The 18973-nt window shown below is 41.8% G+C and overlaps 1 protein-coding gene across 1 annotated transcript in view; it reads left to right on the top strand.

Moving 5' to 3' along the window:
- LOC126470665 (uncharacterized) overlaps positions 1-18973 on the top strand; it is a 1059339-nt gene that overhangs the window by 1002163 nt on the left and 38203 nt on the right. Inside the window, exon 22 of the mRNA XM_050098659.1 lies at positions 59-198. Within this exon, the coding sequence (XP_049954616.1) occupies positions 59-198 (140 nt within the window). The remainder of the gene's footprint in view (positions 1-58; positions 199-18973) is intronic.

Here is an 18973-nt window from a genome sequence, read left to right as displayed (position 1 = left end):
TTATTCACATTTTTTGACTCAGCAGTAGTATACCTGTGAAATGTGGGCTTGTGGGTAGGGCAACATGTCTGGAGGTGTTGCTGATGGTTGCCTATCTGCAGAGTGTGCAAACCCTGCAGCAGACCAGCAGAGCTTCTTCCATCAACTGCGCCTGCAGAAAGTCCGCAGCGAGCTGCATTGGGCAAAAACAAGCAAACTGTAAGTAGATTGATTTGAGAAACAAATTAGTGCTTTGTATTTAGTAATTTAATATAATTTGCGATATATTACTTCACCAGGTTTGATGGAAGTAGAAGAATGTAAGACATCTTCATAAAAAAAAGCTGCAATACAAACAGGCTTTTAAAGTTATTGGTTTCCATCTTGTTGTACTAAGTCCTCATCACCATTTGTTCTGCAATCACTGCACTACAGCCAACTATCTATGCAGTCTATCAGATTGTCCCATATCACTCATGCCAATGATTCAACTTCCTCGTAGTTCAAAATATGGCAATAAGCTGTATGTACACATCATCAGGGTACACTGTGTTGTAATTTGCACCCGAAAATTTCCAATAATGTTAGACAAACCCAATATCCATCATGTACTCACATTGTTTTTTGCCTACAGGAATGACTTTTTTCTGTACTGGAAATACTGAAAATATGCTCACATAAGGATAACATTTTAATCAACATATAACACAGAAATGTAAATAGTGGAGTATCAAAAAAGGAAAATGTCCTGAGTTTGAGTCTCGGTCCAGCACACAGTTTTAATCTGCCAGGAAGTTTCATATCAGTGCACACTCCGCTGCAGAGTGAAAATCTCATAGTGGAGTATCAGTTTGGTTATGTTCAATCAATATGTTCAATGTATAACATTTTGCATTTCCATCAATGTAATTTAACATTCTTGAAGCTGGGATATTCAATCAATGATGGTAATTTGGCATTACAATGTTTGTCTACATTTTTCCATCCAAAATGCATAAAAAAACAATAAGGGCCAAACATTTGATTGATTTCCTTTATGTACAACTGCAGATTTACCAGGTACCAGATACCTATGTTGCATTTATTCCCCTCATCATTATTCATGAAAACTGATTCATCTGAACACAATAAATGATGAATAATATGTGAATTTATTTCTGTTTGGTCACAAGTCTATTAAACATAAATAGAATCAAACAGTGGAAAATCCAGGATGGAATGTAACAATACCAGAGAAGGAAAGTTGCTACTCACCATATACTGGAGATGCTGAGTCATGATAGGCACAACAAAAAGACTCACACAATTATAGCTTTTGGCCATTAAGGCCTTTGTCAGCAGTAGACACACATACACACATGCACACACACACACTCACGCAAACGCTACTTGCACACACGTCTGCAGTCTCAGAGAACTGAAACCACACTGCAAGCAACAGCACCAGTGCATGATTGGAGTGGCAACTGGGTCAGGGTAAGGAGAGGGCTGGGGCAGGGAGGGGGAGGGATAGTATGGTGGGAGTATTGGACAGTGAAGTGTTGCAGTTTAGTCAGAGGGCAGGAGAGAAGGTGCGGAGGGGTAGGGGGTAAGTAGTGGAAAGGAGAGAAATAAAAATAAATTAAAAGACTGGGTGTGGCAGGGAAATGATGGCTGTGTAGTGCTGGAATGGGAACAGGGAGGGGGCTGGATGGGTGAGGACAGTGACTAATGAAGGTTGAGGCCAGATCATTTTCACATGTACTACACTGCTCTCATTCCATTATCGACAGTTTTATTCCCACTTATAACTAGTCGGCTAATCAGTGTTGTACAATAGACTGAGGCCTATATATTCATACTGATCTAGTACATCACAATTGCGTACAATTAAGAAATACCTTATAAATACACACACACAAGTCAATATATCAAGATAACTGTAACGGCTACTACAGCAAATTTTCTGTAGTCTGGAAGTAATTTTTAAAATTTATATAAACTGAATTATTAGCCTAATTTTTTTTTAAATTACACTATATATTTTTTTCTGTGGCATTGGCCAGAGTCTTTGAAGAGGACTTTAGTGATTTAACATGTGAGGAACTTGATCAAATATTTAAGAGATAACAGTGCTGCAAACCACTGTCCTGTCATCAGAAGGCAAGGCCCCACAAATGTCTACCCTCCTGTAGCAAATGAAAGCAAATACATAACTTAGGTACAGTTTATTATTATGACTCTTATACAAAGCTCTCAATATGTTGATCTTGACTATTGATACATAAAATGATTCTGGACTGACAATACTGCACATTAAATTTCATTTGAATTATTGTAGAACAGGCTCATTTTATATGACATTTCATATCTTAGAGAGTCATCAGTGTTTTCCTGTAGACCTCTTGTATTAATTTTCTTCACAGGTAAAAAACCAGAGGTGTTAACTTTGTTTAGTATGCAGGTAATTTTGCATTTCCTGAGTGACTGATGAAAAAAAGGCAAAATGTTATATTGAGAAGATCTGTTTTTATTAGTGTGCAATGGTTTGGGACATCCCTCATGTTGATTTCGCAAGGATTGCCTTATTTCCTGTGGAATATCTTCCCATATGCAGCAGCATGTCTGTTAGGAAATGTAGATGCTTGTGAGTATTTAGAGCCCCAACAATAAAACAGGGACCAATGGTGTGATTCTTGAAAGTCCAGTACCATACACTGACTGAAGCAAAATATTTTTATCCACTTCCCTCAGACACTGTGGATTTTCAGCTGATCAATAATGCATGTTGTGAGGACTGATTTCCCATAATTTGTGAATGATACTTCATCCATAAACAAAACCAAGCACAGAAATGCCACATCATTTTGTAGTTTTTGTAGACACCATCTAGAGATGTGTAATTGATTTTGAAAGTTTTTGACATGATGCTGTTGATGGAGCACATGTGGAAAGCATGACATGTGTTGCAAATGTAGTATCCACTGAACCACTCCTTCAGCAATTCGGCAGATCCCATTCACACCTACAGGCTGTCTTGTAATCATGTGGAGATTGTCTGTTACCGCTGCTGAGATGCTAGATGCATTTATGTCATTAGTTGTTGCTGTTTTCCATAGATGTTATGTATTCTGCACATTTCCAGTTCCCTGGATTTTTTTAATAATGTTTGAAGTCAAACAATAAAAAATCCATGATGAAATGACAATAATGTTATGTATAGAATAGACTGCTACCCACCATGTAGAGGAGATGTTGAGCTGCAGAAAGGCACAACAAAAGGACTGTTATACATTTGAGCTTTTGACCGAAAGGCCTTCTTCTAAAGTAGAAAACTCACACAAGCACAAAAGCACAACTCTCACACACACACTCTCACACACACTCTCACACACACTCACTCACACACACACATACACACACACACACACACACACACACACACACACACACACACAAACCACTGTCTCTGGCCACTTGAGGTCCTAATCATCCAGAGACAGTGGCAATGTGTGTGTGAATATGTGTGTGTTTATATATACCAGGTAGTAAGTGAAGAGATATGGTAATTCATGGCAACCAGAAATTTCAGGCTGACTACACAAGAGATAGTGGCCATGAATGTTGATCCCACACATCAGATGGTCATAAAGAGTGTTGAAGAAATGGTGTATTGATATTTAAGACAAATCTCAGCCACCAGTCCAATGTGCTATGAAGAACAGTCTCTCCAAACTTGGACTCATGCTCCAGCTATCCAATGACAACCCAGCATCCAACCAACACAGGTACAACCAACTCCTCTGTCAAGTATGATGCCCCACAGAAGAACAGAAATTTAGGGGATGGGGGACAATATGACAGCCAGTTTCCCCTGTGGGTGCCCTGGAGATGATGTATCTTAATGCAGAGAAGAAAAACAAGTGTTTTATTACTATGACACTGCAAGATGTCAACCATCACAGTAGTCCTATTCACACCAGTCAACTGCAGTATAGTTGATCTGTGGGACAAAGCCCATCACTGCACTGTGGATGAGGTTGCTCTCCATTATCCTTCATTGTGCAAGGCCTATTCAGAAAGTAAGGTCTGCTCAGTCACAAAATGGAAACCACTGTGAAAATCAAAAATGTTTTATTTGCAACAGTTAGCTACACCTTCCAGCTACTTGTCTGCATAGTTGCCGCTGTAATTTAGACATTTGTCATCGTATTGTACCAGCATTCCAATACCCTCATCATACAAGGCAACTGTGTGTGCTTCCTGCCAATTCTCTACTCTTGTCTACAGCTCATTGTCTGTGCCAGAACATTGTTTTCATAGCTAGTGATTTATGTGAGCATAGCTGAAACTCAGGGAGAGTCAATTATGGGCTCTATTGTGGGGATCAAACACTACCCATCAAAAACACTGCAGGAGCATCTGCATTGCCCCTGCAGAGTGCAGCTGAGAACTGTCATGCAGAAGGAAATGCATGACAGTTATGGTATGTGGGCTGCATGACATCAGGTGAAATCTCACACCAGGCCCTCATACTTGATGGGAGACACTATTGTTCTAAGGATCTTTATACGCTCACTGTGTGATCAGAACTGAAAAAAACAGTGTGATGCAATTGCTGGGCATACTAGAGGCACTGCCCAATGCATCTGTGCAAAGCTTCATTTGATTTTCACTGTGGTTTCTGTTTCACACCTCATCAGACCTTACTTTCCAAATAATCCTCTCATAGTGGTACAAGCTGCTCATCCATACACCAAATTCATGAAAACTAAGCAAGACAAACCTCTATGGAGGTGAGGCCACCTTAGATGAAAATTGCCTGTACTTGACAATTAGCAAGCTGTCAGGAAATCTCATCAATGCCATCATCAATAGCCATCCTGTCCAGGCACAAGTCAATTCACCATTTGTTATACAAAATCATCACCATCTGTGTTACAAAATTGATAGTACTGAAGGTTGCAAATGGGAAATATGGACAATCATCAGGAACATGTATTTCAAGAATAATTATCAGTGATAGAATGCAAGCATTCGAATTTGTCATTTTAACAGGATGCGGTCATAATATTATTCTTGTACAGGACTTCTTGCAGGCTTCACAAGAAGTCATAGACAATCAAAGATCAGAGCTCCAGATTTATGTAATTATTCCAACAAGCACACAAACAATGAGTGCTCTGGACAGTTGTTTGCCATTGAATATGTTGTTGTCCCACCAATATCAGTGAGAATTTCCAGTAGTCAATCTAGATGCTTAGTTAAACTGTGAAGCTTTAGTTGATAGCAAAAAGCTACTCAGGCTAATGAAAGAGCTCTATATACCAGTGAAGATCATAAGCATTGCAGGAGGTTGAGGAGAACTTTAAGTCACTACTCATCAGGAGCAGCCACAGCTCATCCCCCAAGGGATGTGTGTGGGAACAGCCTAACCAGTCTAAAATGGGCAGCTCAGTGCCATTGATGAAGACTCGGGCTTCACTACCACTAATGACAATATAGTGGAGGAAGCTACTATCCAACTGACAACAGGGTCTAACAACACGAGCAAGTGTTAGCTGTTCTGCATCAGTTTTCTACGTCTACATCTACATACATACTCCGGAATCCACCATATGGTGCATGGCAGAGGGTACCTCGTACCACAACTAGCATCTTCTCTCCCTGTTCCACTCCCAAACAGAACGAGAGAAAAATGACTGCCTATATGCCTCTGTACGAGCCCTAATCTCTCTCATCTTTGTGGTCTTTCCGTAAAATATAAGTTGGTGGCAGTAAAATTGTACTGCAGTCAGCCTCAAATGCTGGCTCTCTAAATTTCCTCAGTAGCAATTCACGAAAAGAACGCCTCCTTTCCTCCAGAGACTCCCACCCAAGTTCCTGAAGCATTTCCATAACACTCGCATGGTGATCAAACCTACCACTAACAAATCTAGCAGCCCGCCTCTGAATTGCTTCTATGTCCTCCCTCAGTCCGACCTGATAGGGATCCCAAACGCTCGAGCAGTACTCAGGAATAGGTCGTATTAGTGTTTTATAAGCGGTCTCCTTTACAGATGAACGACATCTTCCCAAAATTCTACCAATGAACGAAGACGACTATCCGCCTTCCCCACAACTGCCATTACATGCTTGTCCCACTTCATATCACTCTGCAATGTTACGCCCAAATATTTAATTGACGTGACTGTGTCAAGCGCTACACTACTAATGGAGTATTCAAACATTACGGGATTCTTTTTCCTATTCATCTGCATTAATTTACATTTATCTATATTTAGAGTTAGCTGCCATTCTTTACACCAATCACAAATCCTGTCCAAGTCATCTTGTATCCTCCTACAGTCACTCAACAACGACACCTTCCCGTACACCACAGCAACATCAGCAAACAGCCGCACATTGCTATCCACCCTATCCAAAAGATCATTTATGTAGATATAAAACAACAGCAGATCTACCACACTTCCCTGGGGCACTCCAGATGATACCCTCACCTCCGATGAACACTCACCATCGAGGACAACATACTGGGTTCTATTACTTAAGAAGTTTTTGAGCCACTCACATATTTGGGAACCAATCCCATATGCTCATACCTTAGTTAGGAGTCTGCAGTGGGGCACTGAGTCAAATGCTTTCTGGACATCAAGAAATATGGCATCCATCTGATACCCTTCATCCATGGTTCACAAGATATCATGTGAAAAAAGGGCGAGTTGCGTTTCGTAGGAGTGCTGACGCATGGACAGCAACTTCTCTGTCTCAAGAAAATTCACTATATTTGAACTGAGAATATGTTCGAGAATCCTGCAACACATCGATGTTAAGGATTTTGGTCTGTAATTTTGAGGATCCATCCTTCTACCCTTCTTATATACAGGTATCACCTGCACTTTTTTCCAGTCACTCGGGACTTTACGTTGGGCAAGAGATTTGCGATAAATGCAAACTAAGTAAGGAGCCAATGCAGTAGAGTACTCTCTGTAAAACTGAATTGGAATCCCATCAGGACCTGGAGATTTATTTATTTTCAACCCATTCAGCTGCTTCACAACCCCAGGGATGTCTATCACTATGTCTTCCATACGGGAATCTGTATGAGACTCAAACGGTGGTATGTTTGTACAATCCTCCTGCGTGAAAGATTTCTCAAATGCTAAATTTAAAATTTCAGCTTTCGTTTTGCCATCTTCCATTGCCAGGCCAGACTGATCAGTGAGTGACTGGATGGAAGTCTTCGACCCGCTTACCGATTTTACATAAGACCAGAATTTCCTTGGGTTTTCAGCAAGATCTTTTGCTAAGGTATGATGGTGGTAGTGGTTGTATGCTTTGCACATTGCTCTTTTTACAGCATCATGAATCTCTCCTAACTTTTGCCTGTCCTCATTCTCCCGATCTTTCTTGTACAGTGAGTGCAACTGTCTTTGCTTCCTGAGCATTCTCCAAATTGCGCTGTTAAACCATGGTGGGTCTTTTCCATCCATAACCCACTTTTTCAGCACATACTTCTCCAATGCGTGATTTACAATGTGTTTAAAATTTGCCCATAATTCTTCCACGTCCATCATACTGGAAGTAAATGAAGTCCATTCAGTTACTAAGTGGGATGCTAACAACTGCTTATCTGCTCTTTCTAGTAAGAATACTCTCCTAGCCTTCTTGACTGACTTTTTAACTTTTGTAATAATAGTCATAATGACAACATCATGATCACTTTTGATCCCAGTCTCAACACTGACACCGCAATGAGGTCTGGTCTGTTCGTGGCTACCAGATCTAAAATATTTCCATTATGCATTGGCTGCCGATTTAGCAGCTCAAGACAGTTTTCGCATAATGTGTTCAAAAGTAATTCACACGACGGCTTGTCTGTACTACCCGTAATGAATCCATAGACATCCCAGTCTATACTAGGTAGGTTGAAGTCGCCTCCGACTAACATAGCATGATCCGGGTACTTCTGCGATACAGAGTGTAGACTCCCTTTGAATGATTCTAGAACTGTCATGGTGGAACCTGGTGACCAGTAATAACACCCAACAATTAACTTTATTTCTCCTAGCCCTGTTAAATGTGTTCAGATAACTTCACACTCACACTCTACTTCGACCTCAGTAGACACAATATTTTTGTCAACTGCAATGAAGACACCACCTCCTGCAGTGTCTAATCTGTCTTTTCTATTCACGTTCCAACCCTCACTAAATATTTCAGAACTTCCTATCTCAGGGTTCAGCCAGGTCTCAGTCCCGAGAATAATTTGCACGCCACACGCTTCCTGGAGGGCAGTAAATTCAGGAACTTTATTCCGAACACTCTGAAAATTTACTGCTAATATCTTGATAGCTGAAGTGTCTTTACACCGAACGTGTCCTGATTTCCCTGCCTGCACGTCAACTGGTGAGTGTTCATCAGGACACCTCGCACTAATGCCTAGCCTAAAAAACCCCAATAGCGCAAGTCTAGAAATCTGCAGCCAAGACCGTCACAGAGTCATGAAGTCTCTGGCTGAGACCCTTCACTCGGCTCCAAACCAAAGGACCCCGATCCACTCTGGAAACAATGCTGCAAATAGAGAGTTCTGCTTGTACCCCGTGTGCGAGGCCAGCGGTCTTCACCAAATCCGTCAGCCATCAGTATGAACTAAGGATCACCTCAGAACCCAAGTGACAGGCATCATTGGTGCTGACGTGAGCAACTACTTGCAGATGACTGCACCCCATACGCTCAATAGCTGCAGGCAAGGCCACCTCTACATCTTGGATGAGGCCCCCCGGCAGCCAAACCGAGTCCACATTGGAATTCTTTCCAGCCCTGGACACTATTTCCCTAAGTGTCTCCATCACCCGCCTAACATTTGAGCTTCCAATAACCAGCAAGCCTTTGCCCCCGTGTGCCTGCTCGGGCCCTGCTGAAGGAGCGGCCAACTGCCCACTGATAGGATGAACAGGCAAGGCCAGCTGGCCAGCCTCCACATTGACCCTCCGCCTCGAACGCGAACGCATTGCAGTCCGCCACTCACTCTGAGGTGAGGGTGGCCCCTATGCGCCGGGTACACTAGAAGGTGCCTTGGCAGCTGAGTCAGCAGACACAGCAAGTGACACCTGGGGTGTCTCAAGTGATGCGCCAGACCCTCCGCTGTCGCTGCACCCCGAGGCAGGAGCCGGAAGGCGAATGACCATGGCCAACAGCACGCTCAGCTGCTCGCGAACCGTGGCCAGCTCCTCCTGTGCCCGCGCACAGCACGCACACACCCTATCCATCCTACTGCTAATATCTGGACGTATAGAGTTGCGACAAATAAAACAGCAATATGCGACTGCACAGTTACATCACCAGCGGCAGATTGAGCTGCGATATATGAACAATTACTTACGAACTAAGCAATCAAATGACCACGACTATGCCACTATGCAAATATTACAATGTGATCCTACCCCTGTCTTAGTACAAATGACTACTGCCTACGCGATGTTACACTCTGCCATTATTAAAATTGGATACTTTCCCTTTCTAATTCGGAAATATGCAAAGATCCGAAAAATTTCACAGTGCAAGCACACAAACACACAAAGTAATTTGAATTAAACCTGCAGAACTAATATGAAAAACTGAATATACGACTCATTTCTTCTACTGCTGCTCGCAAACATCACTCTCCAAGCACAGATGAAATTGCCCTGGCCTCTGTCACTGCTAACTGACTCTATGAAATAAACAGAAAGAAGTGGCTTTCCAAAACAAACAACTGACTAATGACTCCACAAATTTATACTTTACAGCTATCAATAAGCAATATAACTCCTCTCAACTTTACAGCTATCAATAAGCAATATAACTCCTCTCAAATACGAGAATAAGCAAGGATTTTATGTAATTAAATATGCAAGTGCACAAACACTCTGAAAGAAATTAAGAATCAAACTACAAAACAAATATGAAAGCTAAATATGCAACTCACTACTGCACAGCTGCTGCACTGATACTTCACCAGCAGCTGCTCAAGATTCACTGCGCTGTGTCAAAAGCGCACTCAGATGCTTTCAAATCTGGAGAGAAGAAAGAACAGACCAAGTGGCCCATAGTAAAACACTGTATCAACACTGAGGATCACCCACCAGTTCTCCAGCATTTGCATAGGCAGAAAATGGAGAAGAATCTGCAAGGTGACATCATAGAAACTGCAGAGAGACATCAGATCTTTCTGGTGATCCTAGTGAAGAAGAAGGGTGACATGGAGTTTCTGTGTTGACTGTTAACAATTGAACAAAATCATGAAGAAAGATATCTACCCCTTATTGTGCACTGGTGACACACTAGACTGTTTGAAAGGGGCAAAGTACTTCTCAACTATCCACATGGAGACTGGCCACTGGCAAACTGAATTTGATAGGACTGACCATAAAAAGACTGCCTTCATAATACCTGATGGCAACTATGAGTTCAAAGTTATGCCATCTCTACTAAGTAATGCTACAGCCACTGATGAGAATGTGATGAACAACCTGCTCCAACACCTTAAATATATGATGTGTCATTGCTATCTGAATCACATTATCATTTTCTTGAAGAGATTTGAAGAACATCTAAGCCACCTGACAACTGCATTGAAGTGAGTTCAAACTGCAAGCCTCTGTTTGAATCTGAAAAAGTGCATCTTCATTGCTTAAGAAATAAAAAACTTGGGGCATCTAGTTATTGGCAATGTAGTGTCTCCCAATCCAGAGAAAGTAAGAGCAGTCACATATTTTTGATGTCTCCAGCACATTCGTGATGTGAGAAGTTATCTCAGAATGTGGCAGTACTAAGGGCAATTCATAAAGAATTTCAGACTGATGCTAGCAGGTATGGGATATGTGCCATTCTAGTACAACTTGTGAAAGGTGCTGAAAAGATGATAGTTTATGCTTCCATAGTATGCTCCAGGATTAAGATGAACTACTCTGTGACCAAGAAAGAGGGTCTTGCCACTGTTTAGGCCATCAACAAGTTCTAGCCATTTTTATTTGTGAAACTGTTCTCTATTGTGATGGGCCACCATCTTTACATTTGCTGACTAACCTATAGGGTCTGTCTGGTTGACTGGCAAGATGACACTGAGGTTTTAGGAGAACTACATCAGACATGTACACAAAAATGGATGTAAATGCAAAGACACTAACTGCATTTTAAGGAATTATGTGATAGAACAAAGCAGCATTAATGAAAACTTTGTCATCAGTGTCTTAAATGACATTGCTGCTGAATGGAAGGAAGATCCAGAATTTCTGAAAACCATAGAGACCTGGAAGGAGGAACTGACAAAGGGAGAACTGCAATTAATAAACACAATGTTGTATGAGAGAAACTATCATCCAATGGGTAGAAATGGTCGCTTACCATCCCAGCTCATCACCAACCAGATATCTTGAAGTACTTCTGTGATGCTCCAACATCTGGTCACCTGGATTTCATGAAGACTCTGTACAGAACCAGACACAAGTATCACTGGCCAGGTCTCTACTAACCTGTTAGACACTATGTGAGCCTCTGTAAGGAATTACAATGATGGAAGCATGTTCAACAATGCCTCTGAGGTGTCTGGTATCCAACCTGCCTGCAGCAGTGCCATTCCTCTGCATTGTAATTGACCTCTTGGGGAAGTTCCCAAAGTCAACAAATGGGACTCAATGGATAGTAGACTGCACTGACTACCTCACCCACTATGCTGTCACCAAAGCTGTGCCAACTGCTGAAACTCTGTAAATTGCAAAGTTCCCTGTAGAAGACATCATTTTGAAGCATGAAGCACCCATGTGATGATCTCTGAGTGCGGAAAATTTTTCCAGTTGAGAATAGTATCAGAAGTAATTTCACAGAGAATGACAGCTGCTGACAGCCCAGAGGTGATTGGCTTCACAGAATGCTCTAATAGGATGTTGGCAGATATCCTGACAGTATAAATTAATGTCAAATGAAGAGACTGTAACACATTGCAACCCATCGTGACATTCACATAGAAGACAGCAAAGCAAGACACAGGCTTCATACTATTTTTGCTGCTTTACAATCACTAGGTCAAGACAACAATGCATACACTGTTCTGTTTCAGCCAGTGATGCTCTGAATGACTTTGTGAACACCTCATCACCAGGACCAAAGAAGCAAGACTGCTGGCTATGGCATGGGAGACTTTGTATGGGCTTTTATGACTGTGCAGAATGTGAGACTATAAGAAAAATTACCAAAATGTTACTTTAGGTCTTATTGTATCGATCACTTATCAAACTTCACATGAAAAGTCTAGGGTTATGATCCTTGATCAAGAAGACAAAAGGGCAGAGACATATCAAGCCGTACTACGGTACTGAGACACAGAGTGACGTTCAAGCTTCTGAGTCAAGGAAACAGAAGACCTGCTCAACAATCCTGAAGCTTTGATGGAAGGGGCTACCTTCTATGCTTTTCATAATAAAAAGACTGTGACAGTGTGACCAGATGTGATGATCCACCATACAGAAGACCATTGATGAGGTCTAGATCCAGTATGCTGTGATTGGCTCAAATGAGACCGTTTAAAAAAAGAGGGCTACTGTTTCTCTAGGAGAAAGAGCAATGTCATGAGCTGTGCTGCATATCTTGTACAGTTGCAGTTAGCAGTGATTGCAGGCATGCTGCAGATTGCCAAACCAAACCCCATCACCAGAAAATATTTATTATTTAGTTTTTATCATTTATGGAAGGTTCTTGAAACTTGTTTTGTATATAACATTTGCATATTGAGAAATATTCTATATCTGTATCAATAACAGCATTCTCTGTCCAAAATTCAGTTCTATTCTTGCTGTACATTGGTCTCTCTAATAAATGTCCCTTCAGCACCAAACATTGTACTCCACTGATGACCCTGTTTTCAGATTTGGATATGCTTGTGGTTACGATGTGACAATACCAATTCCAGTCCTGTTTCCCTTATGTGTTATGGGTCACTGGTAAATATCATCTCCCACTTTGTTTTGTCTCCAGTTGATAGCTCTATGTTAGCAAAAATCAGGGTATAGAGAAAATACAGCAGTGATCATTATTTTCAGTAGCTTATAAACGTAGTTTCAGTTAAATGGGTTTAATCTGATCATATATGAAACACTTGATGCAGTTTGGAACCAAACAATCAAATTTAACCAGATTTAAATATTTTGCAACAACCAAGACATAAAAACCAGCTGGCTGGTTGGACTGTTGTGCTGACAGTGGTTGGTTGATGAACAAAGGGATCTGTGGACACCTGTTATTTGATACTGGCTCCTGTTATGACTGCACGTGAGATTTGGTTCCTCCCAATTTACTTTGATCCAGGGGCCTGAAGATGGTGTAATGAAACATCAACACTGGTTGTGTAAATAAATTAAACTTAAAAGAGATGGCTGCAGGTGTTTAATTTTCATTTCATACTGAACAGCCTAGGTCCTTGTAATCATCTCTACAAGTATGGACATGCAAAATCTTGATATTTTGTTGGAGGATAATCAGTTACCACCACCTGCTCTGATTGTTATTTCATTTATGGCACAAAATATTTAACCCATATTTCATCCATACTAATAAACTGGTGCACAAAATCAATAGGATCCTTCAAAAAGCACTCTATACATGTTGAGAAATTTGTTTACATCTTCACATTCAGTAATCATTCAACTACTGCAGCACCCACTTTGTACAAAGCTTTCTCACAAATAATTTGTCATGTAAAATGTACCATACTCTTTTTTCTGATACACTTCCTGTGTCATCTATTTCTTATAACATTGACTACTGGTTGTCCTGTATTGTACACTTTCTCAATATTTTGTGCTGTGTTTGTTATTTTGAGACATTCTTTGCATGACTTATCTTCAGGAGATCTATAAATATGCTCATAATTGAATTCAGGCACCTATGTTTTAACTACTGAAAAAATGCTCTCACAATCTTTCATAAATTTGTTTCAGTGAATTTCCATTGGGTGTTAACTACATAAAACAAAGGATGCAACATCACCATTTTATTTGAGCTTATTCAAATATCACAAGATTATTTTAAGCAGCCAGTGATGATAGACAAAACTGTTTCACTGATCCATATGACATGCCTTACATACTTGATATCAAACCATTTCAGAGCCAGGATTAAAACTTTCCATTTTGCTCTTGTACTTCATGTATTAAATAAAACAAAATAGAAATTCCTGGAAGAAATAATACATAAATTAAAGGAATGGCAAACACTCACCTCTAGCTGCCTGATGTGTGGCACATAGAAACATGCAAACAGAAAACACTATTTACACTAGCTTTCTAGCTCTTGCTCTTCCACTGCTAAAAGTGCACACATTGACACACACAACCATATAGGCACCCAAACACACACATCTGTAGTCATGACAAGACTGATTGTTGATTATCACTTATTGAGAGCAGTTGCATGGGCAGATGGAGGTGGAGCCAAGGTAGGGAGGACATGTGGAGCAAGGAATGGGCAGCAGGATAGCAAGAGGCAGGTCTGTTGACAGATGACTGACAGGCTGCACAAAAACATGAAAGGAGATAAGAGGGTAGTGCATATAAGAAGTTGAGGGAGGGAAAGGGGTGAGGGGAAGGGAGGGGAGGAAAGGATATGGTGGCAGAGATGAAGATGGTGAGGGGGGTGGAAGAAAGAAAGGCACAGGAGTGGAAAAGAAGCTAGTGCGGGAAGGGAAGATCCAAATGGCTTGCGTAGTGAAATAGCTGTTTAAGTTATTTGTGCTGTGGTTCACAGTATGTTCAGCAACTGGATGACCAAGTGTGCAGTTTACCACACAGTTTGGGAGTGGCCAATCAAGCATGCAGACAACTGGTTACTTGTCATGCCCACATAGAATGCTGCACATTAACTGCAGCATAGCTGATATACAACATGGCTGCCCTCATATGTGGTGCTGTTTTTTATAGGCTAGGGCTGGACTGTGGTATGAGGTTGTGGGTTCGTGTATAGGACAAGTCCTGCAATGGTGTTGACCACAAGGGAATGGCCCATTGAGTGCAGGGTTTGGAGCAGGATTCGAATAGATGGACAAGGATATTCTGTAGGTTGGGCGGGAGGTGTAACACTACTTTTTATGATGTGGGTAGGATTTTGGGTAGGATATCCTTCATCTCAGGGCACAAGGAGAAGTAGTGAAAGCCCAGTGAAGGATGTGGTTAAGATTTTCAAGGTCAGGGTGATATCAGGTGACCAGAGTAGTGGTCAGTGGCTGCTTAACAGGTTTACTGATGTCAGAGGAGGAGATGGCATTGGATATCTGTTTATGGATGAGCTAGATAGGATAAAATCTGTCAATAAAGTCTCTGGTAAGGTTATTTGTATATTTCCTGTTAAAATGGAGGAACTGTTGGTAGTTGGTGTGCTTGATATGAACAGATGTATCTATGAAGCCATCTGAGAGGTATAGATAACATCTAGGCAGGTGGATTTTTGAGCTGAGAAGAACCAGATGAAGCAAATTTGAGAGTAAGTGTTGCAGTTATGAAGAAAAGAGCAAAGTTTGTCCCTACTATGAGCCCAGAGCATGAAAATTGTCATCAATGAATCTGAACTAGACAAATGGCTTTAGGAGTTGACAGGATAGGAAGAATTCTTTCAAATGACCCATAAATAAGATGACAAATGATGGTACCATTCAAGTACCCATGGCAGTACCACAGATCTGTTTATAGACTTGGCCTTTGAAAGTGAAATAATTGTGGGTCAGGATGTGGTTGGCTAGAAGGATTAGGAAAGAGGTGGTGGATCTGATATCAAGAGGACACTTGGAAAGGTAGTGTTCCATGGGCACAAGGCTATGGGCATATAGGACATTGATATATGAGGATGTCACATGCACTTTGACCACTAGGAATTTGGTGTTAATGGGACAGGGGCTGCTGAAAGGCAGTGAAGGAAATGAGTGGTGTCTTGAATGCTGAATTGGTGGTTATGGATAATAGTTTGGAGGTGTTGGTCAACAAAGTCAGAGGTTCATTCTGTGCATGCCTTGTACCCAGCCACAATGGGATGACCATAAGGGAGATCTGTGGGGTTTAATTTGCGGAATTTTGGGAGTAGATAAAAGGTAAGAGAAAAGGGGTTGCTGGTGTGAGAAGGGATATGGATTCAGATGTCAGGTTTTGGAATGGACCTAAGGTGCCGAGGCACTGTTGGAGGTCCTGTTGAACTACTAGGTTGGGACCAAATGTTTTGTATTCAGAGATGTTGGAAAGTTGGTGGAGATCCTCAGCCACATAGCCACTACAGTTCATTATTACTGTAGTGCAACCTTCTGTCTGCGGGAGGGATGATTAGGTCTGGATTGGTGTTCAAGTTATGGATAGCTGTGTGTTCAATTGTAGTGATGCTTTACCCACTGGGGAGAGATTTAGGAAAGGAAAGTGTGGCCAGGTTAGAAGTGGGAAATTCCATAAAGGTTACCAGGGGATGACTGGGTGGAAGGGCAGGAGGATCACAGTTGGAGGGAGGTTGGAACTGTTTTAAACAAAGTTCTGTGCAAGGATCTGTGTGCAGCTTTGGTTAGCTACTGACAGTGAGATATGTAACAAAGAAGTTTTTCCACTGTTTAGAATGAGAAAAAGAAAGAAGGTGCTTTACAAATCCAGTATGGCTGACCTTAGGTTTTGTGGTAAATTTGATGCCTTTAGAAAGTATTAAGGCTTCTCCAAGGGTCAGAGTTTTGGCAGAAAAATTAACAACAGTGTTATGGGATGGATGTTAGGAGTAGTGTGTTTCATGAAGGAAGTTTTTGGGGATGTGGAAGGCATAGTAAGTCAGTAAGGCATAGCCCAGGTGCTATGAGAGGTTGTTGATGGGGCAGAGGTTGGATCAGAGGGATAGGCTCTTTGGTGTTGGGAATCCTGTTCTAACTGTTGAAGAGCAAGAGTTTCTATTGCAGCGATAGCAATCAGGAAGTTGCGGTCACAGAGTAAAAGGATTTTGTGAAAGGAGTGTAGACTGTCAAGTGTGATTTGAGCGTGAGCAGTATGGAATGCCCAGCTATCTGCAATCCAGATCTAATCATCCTTCCCACAGACAAACACTCCACCACAGTGGCCATGAATCATAGTCACTATATGGCTGAAGAGTCTTACCCCACAGGTCTCTCTACTGGTCATCCCATTGTGGTTGTGTACAATGCTCCCCCAGAATAGACCTCTGCCTTTATTGACCAACATCTCCAAACTTCTGTCTGTAGCTTCTTGGATACAATGTCCTTATACAACTATGGCCTTGCCCCCATGGAAAACTACCTTTCCCAGTGTCCTCCTGATACCGAACCCTATACCTCTTTCCTATCCTCCTAGCCAACCACATCCTGACTCCACAATTATTTCACTTTCAGAGGCCAAATCCACAAACAGATCTATGGTACTACCAAGGATACTCACATGGCACCACCCTATGCCAACTTATTTAATGACTATCTGGAGGACTCTTTCCTATCCAGTCAACACTTAAAATCCTTTGTCTGGTTTAGATTCATTTATGACATTTTCATGATTTAGGCACACTGTAGTGACAACTTCTGCTCTTACCTTCATAACTTCAACACCTACTTTCAAACCCCCTTTATCTGGTTTTTCTCCACTCAAAGAGCCACCTTCGATATGTTGACCTCCAGTTTGGCAGTTGTGACCTGTTGCATGTCAAAAATGTCTCTTCGTTACATCCTCACCACCTGTGGACACCGTATCTGCAGAGGAAAGCAGGAGTTGTTGAAATATACCAATAACTTTACCACAAACTTTATTGACAGACTGTATCCTACCCAGCTCATCCATAAACAGATCTTCCACAACATATCCTCCTCTGACATAAGTAAACCTGAAACTTCCTGGCAGATTAAAACTGTGTGCTGTGCCGAGACTTGAACTCGGGACCTTTGCCTTTTGCAGGCAAGTGCTCTACCATCTGAGATACCCACGCAAGACTCACACCCCATCCTCACAGCTTTACTTCTGCCAGTACCTCGTCTCCTACCTTCCAAACTTTACAGAAGCTCTCCTTCAAAACTTGCAGAACTAGCACTCCTGAAAGAAAGGATAATTGCGGAGACATGGCTTAGCCACAGCCTGGGGGATGTTTCCAGAATGATATTTTCACTCTGCAGCAGAGTGTGCACTGATACTCCTGGCAGATTAAAACTGTGTGCTGGACTGAGACTCAAACTCGGGACCTTTACCTTTCACAGGCAAGTGCTCTACCGTCTGAGTTACCCAAGCACAACTCATGCCCCGTTCTCACAGCTTAAATTCTGCCAGTATCTCGTCTCCTACCTTCCAAACAGCACAGAAGCTCTCCTGCAAACCTTGCAGAACTAGTACTCCTGAAAGAAAGGATAATTGTGGAGACATGGTTTAGCCACAACCTAGGGGATGTTTCCAGAATGAGGTTTTCACTCTGCAGCAGAGTGTGCACTGATATGAAACTTCCTGGACCAAGACTCGGACTCGGGTAGAGCACTTCACCATGAAATGCAGAGGTCCCGAGTTTGAGTCTTGGTCCAGCACACAGTTTTAATCTGCCAGGAAGTTTCATTATCAGCGCACACTCCACTGCAGAGTGAAAATCTCATTCTGGAATCAGTAAATCTGTTAAACAGCCACTGACCAGCGCTCCTCTGATCACCCAGTATCATCCTGACCTTGAAAAGCTCAGTAACATCGCTCACCAGGGCTTCAACTACTTCTTGCCATGCCCTGAGATGCATATCCTACCCAAAATCCAACCCACATCATCCAAAGTAGTGTTACACCGCCCATCCAATGTACAGAATATATTTGTCCATCCCCATCCCAATCCTGCTCCCCATGGGCCATTTCCGTGTGGTTAACACCAGTGCAGGATTTGTCGTATACACCCACCCACCTCCTATCACACTAAACTCACAGGTATCTCCTACCCTATAAAAGGTGTGGTCACATGTGACAGCAGCCCTGTTATGGTTCAAATTGCTCTGAGC

This window comes from Schistocerca serialis, chromosome 3 (assembly GCF_023864345.2).
Source record: "Schistocerca serialis cubense isolate TAMUIC-IGC-003099 chromosome 3, iqSchSeri2.2, whole genome shotgun sequence".
Lineage (NCBI taxonomy): Eukaryota > Metazoa > Arthropoda > Insecta > Orthoptera > Acrididae > Schistocerca > Schistocerca serialis.
Note: the sequence above shows the minus strand (reverse complement) of the source record. Positions and strands in the feature narration are given on the sequence as shown.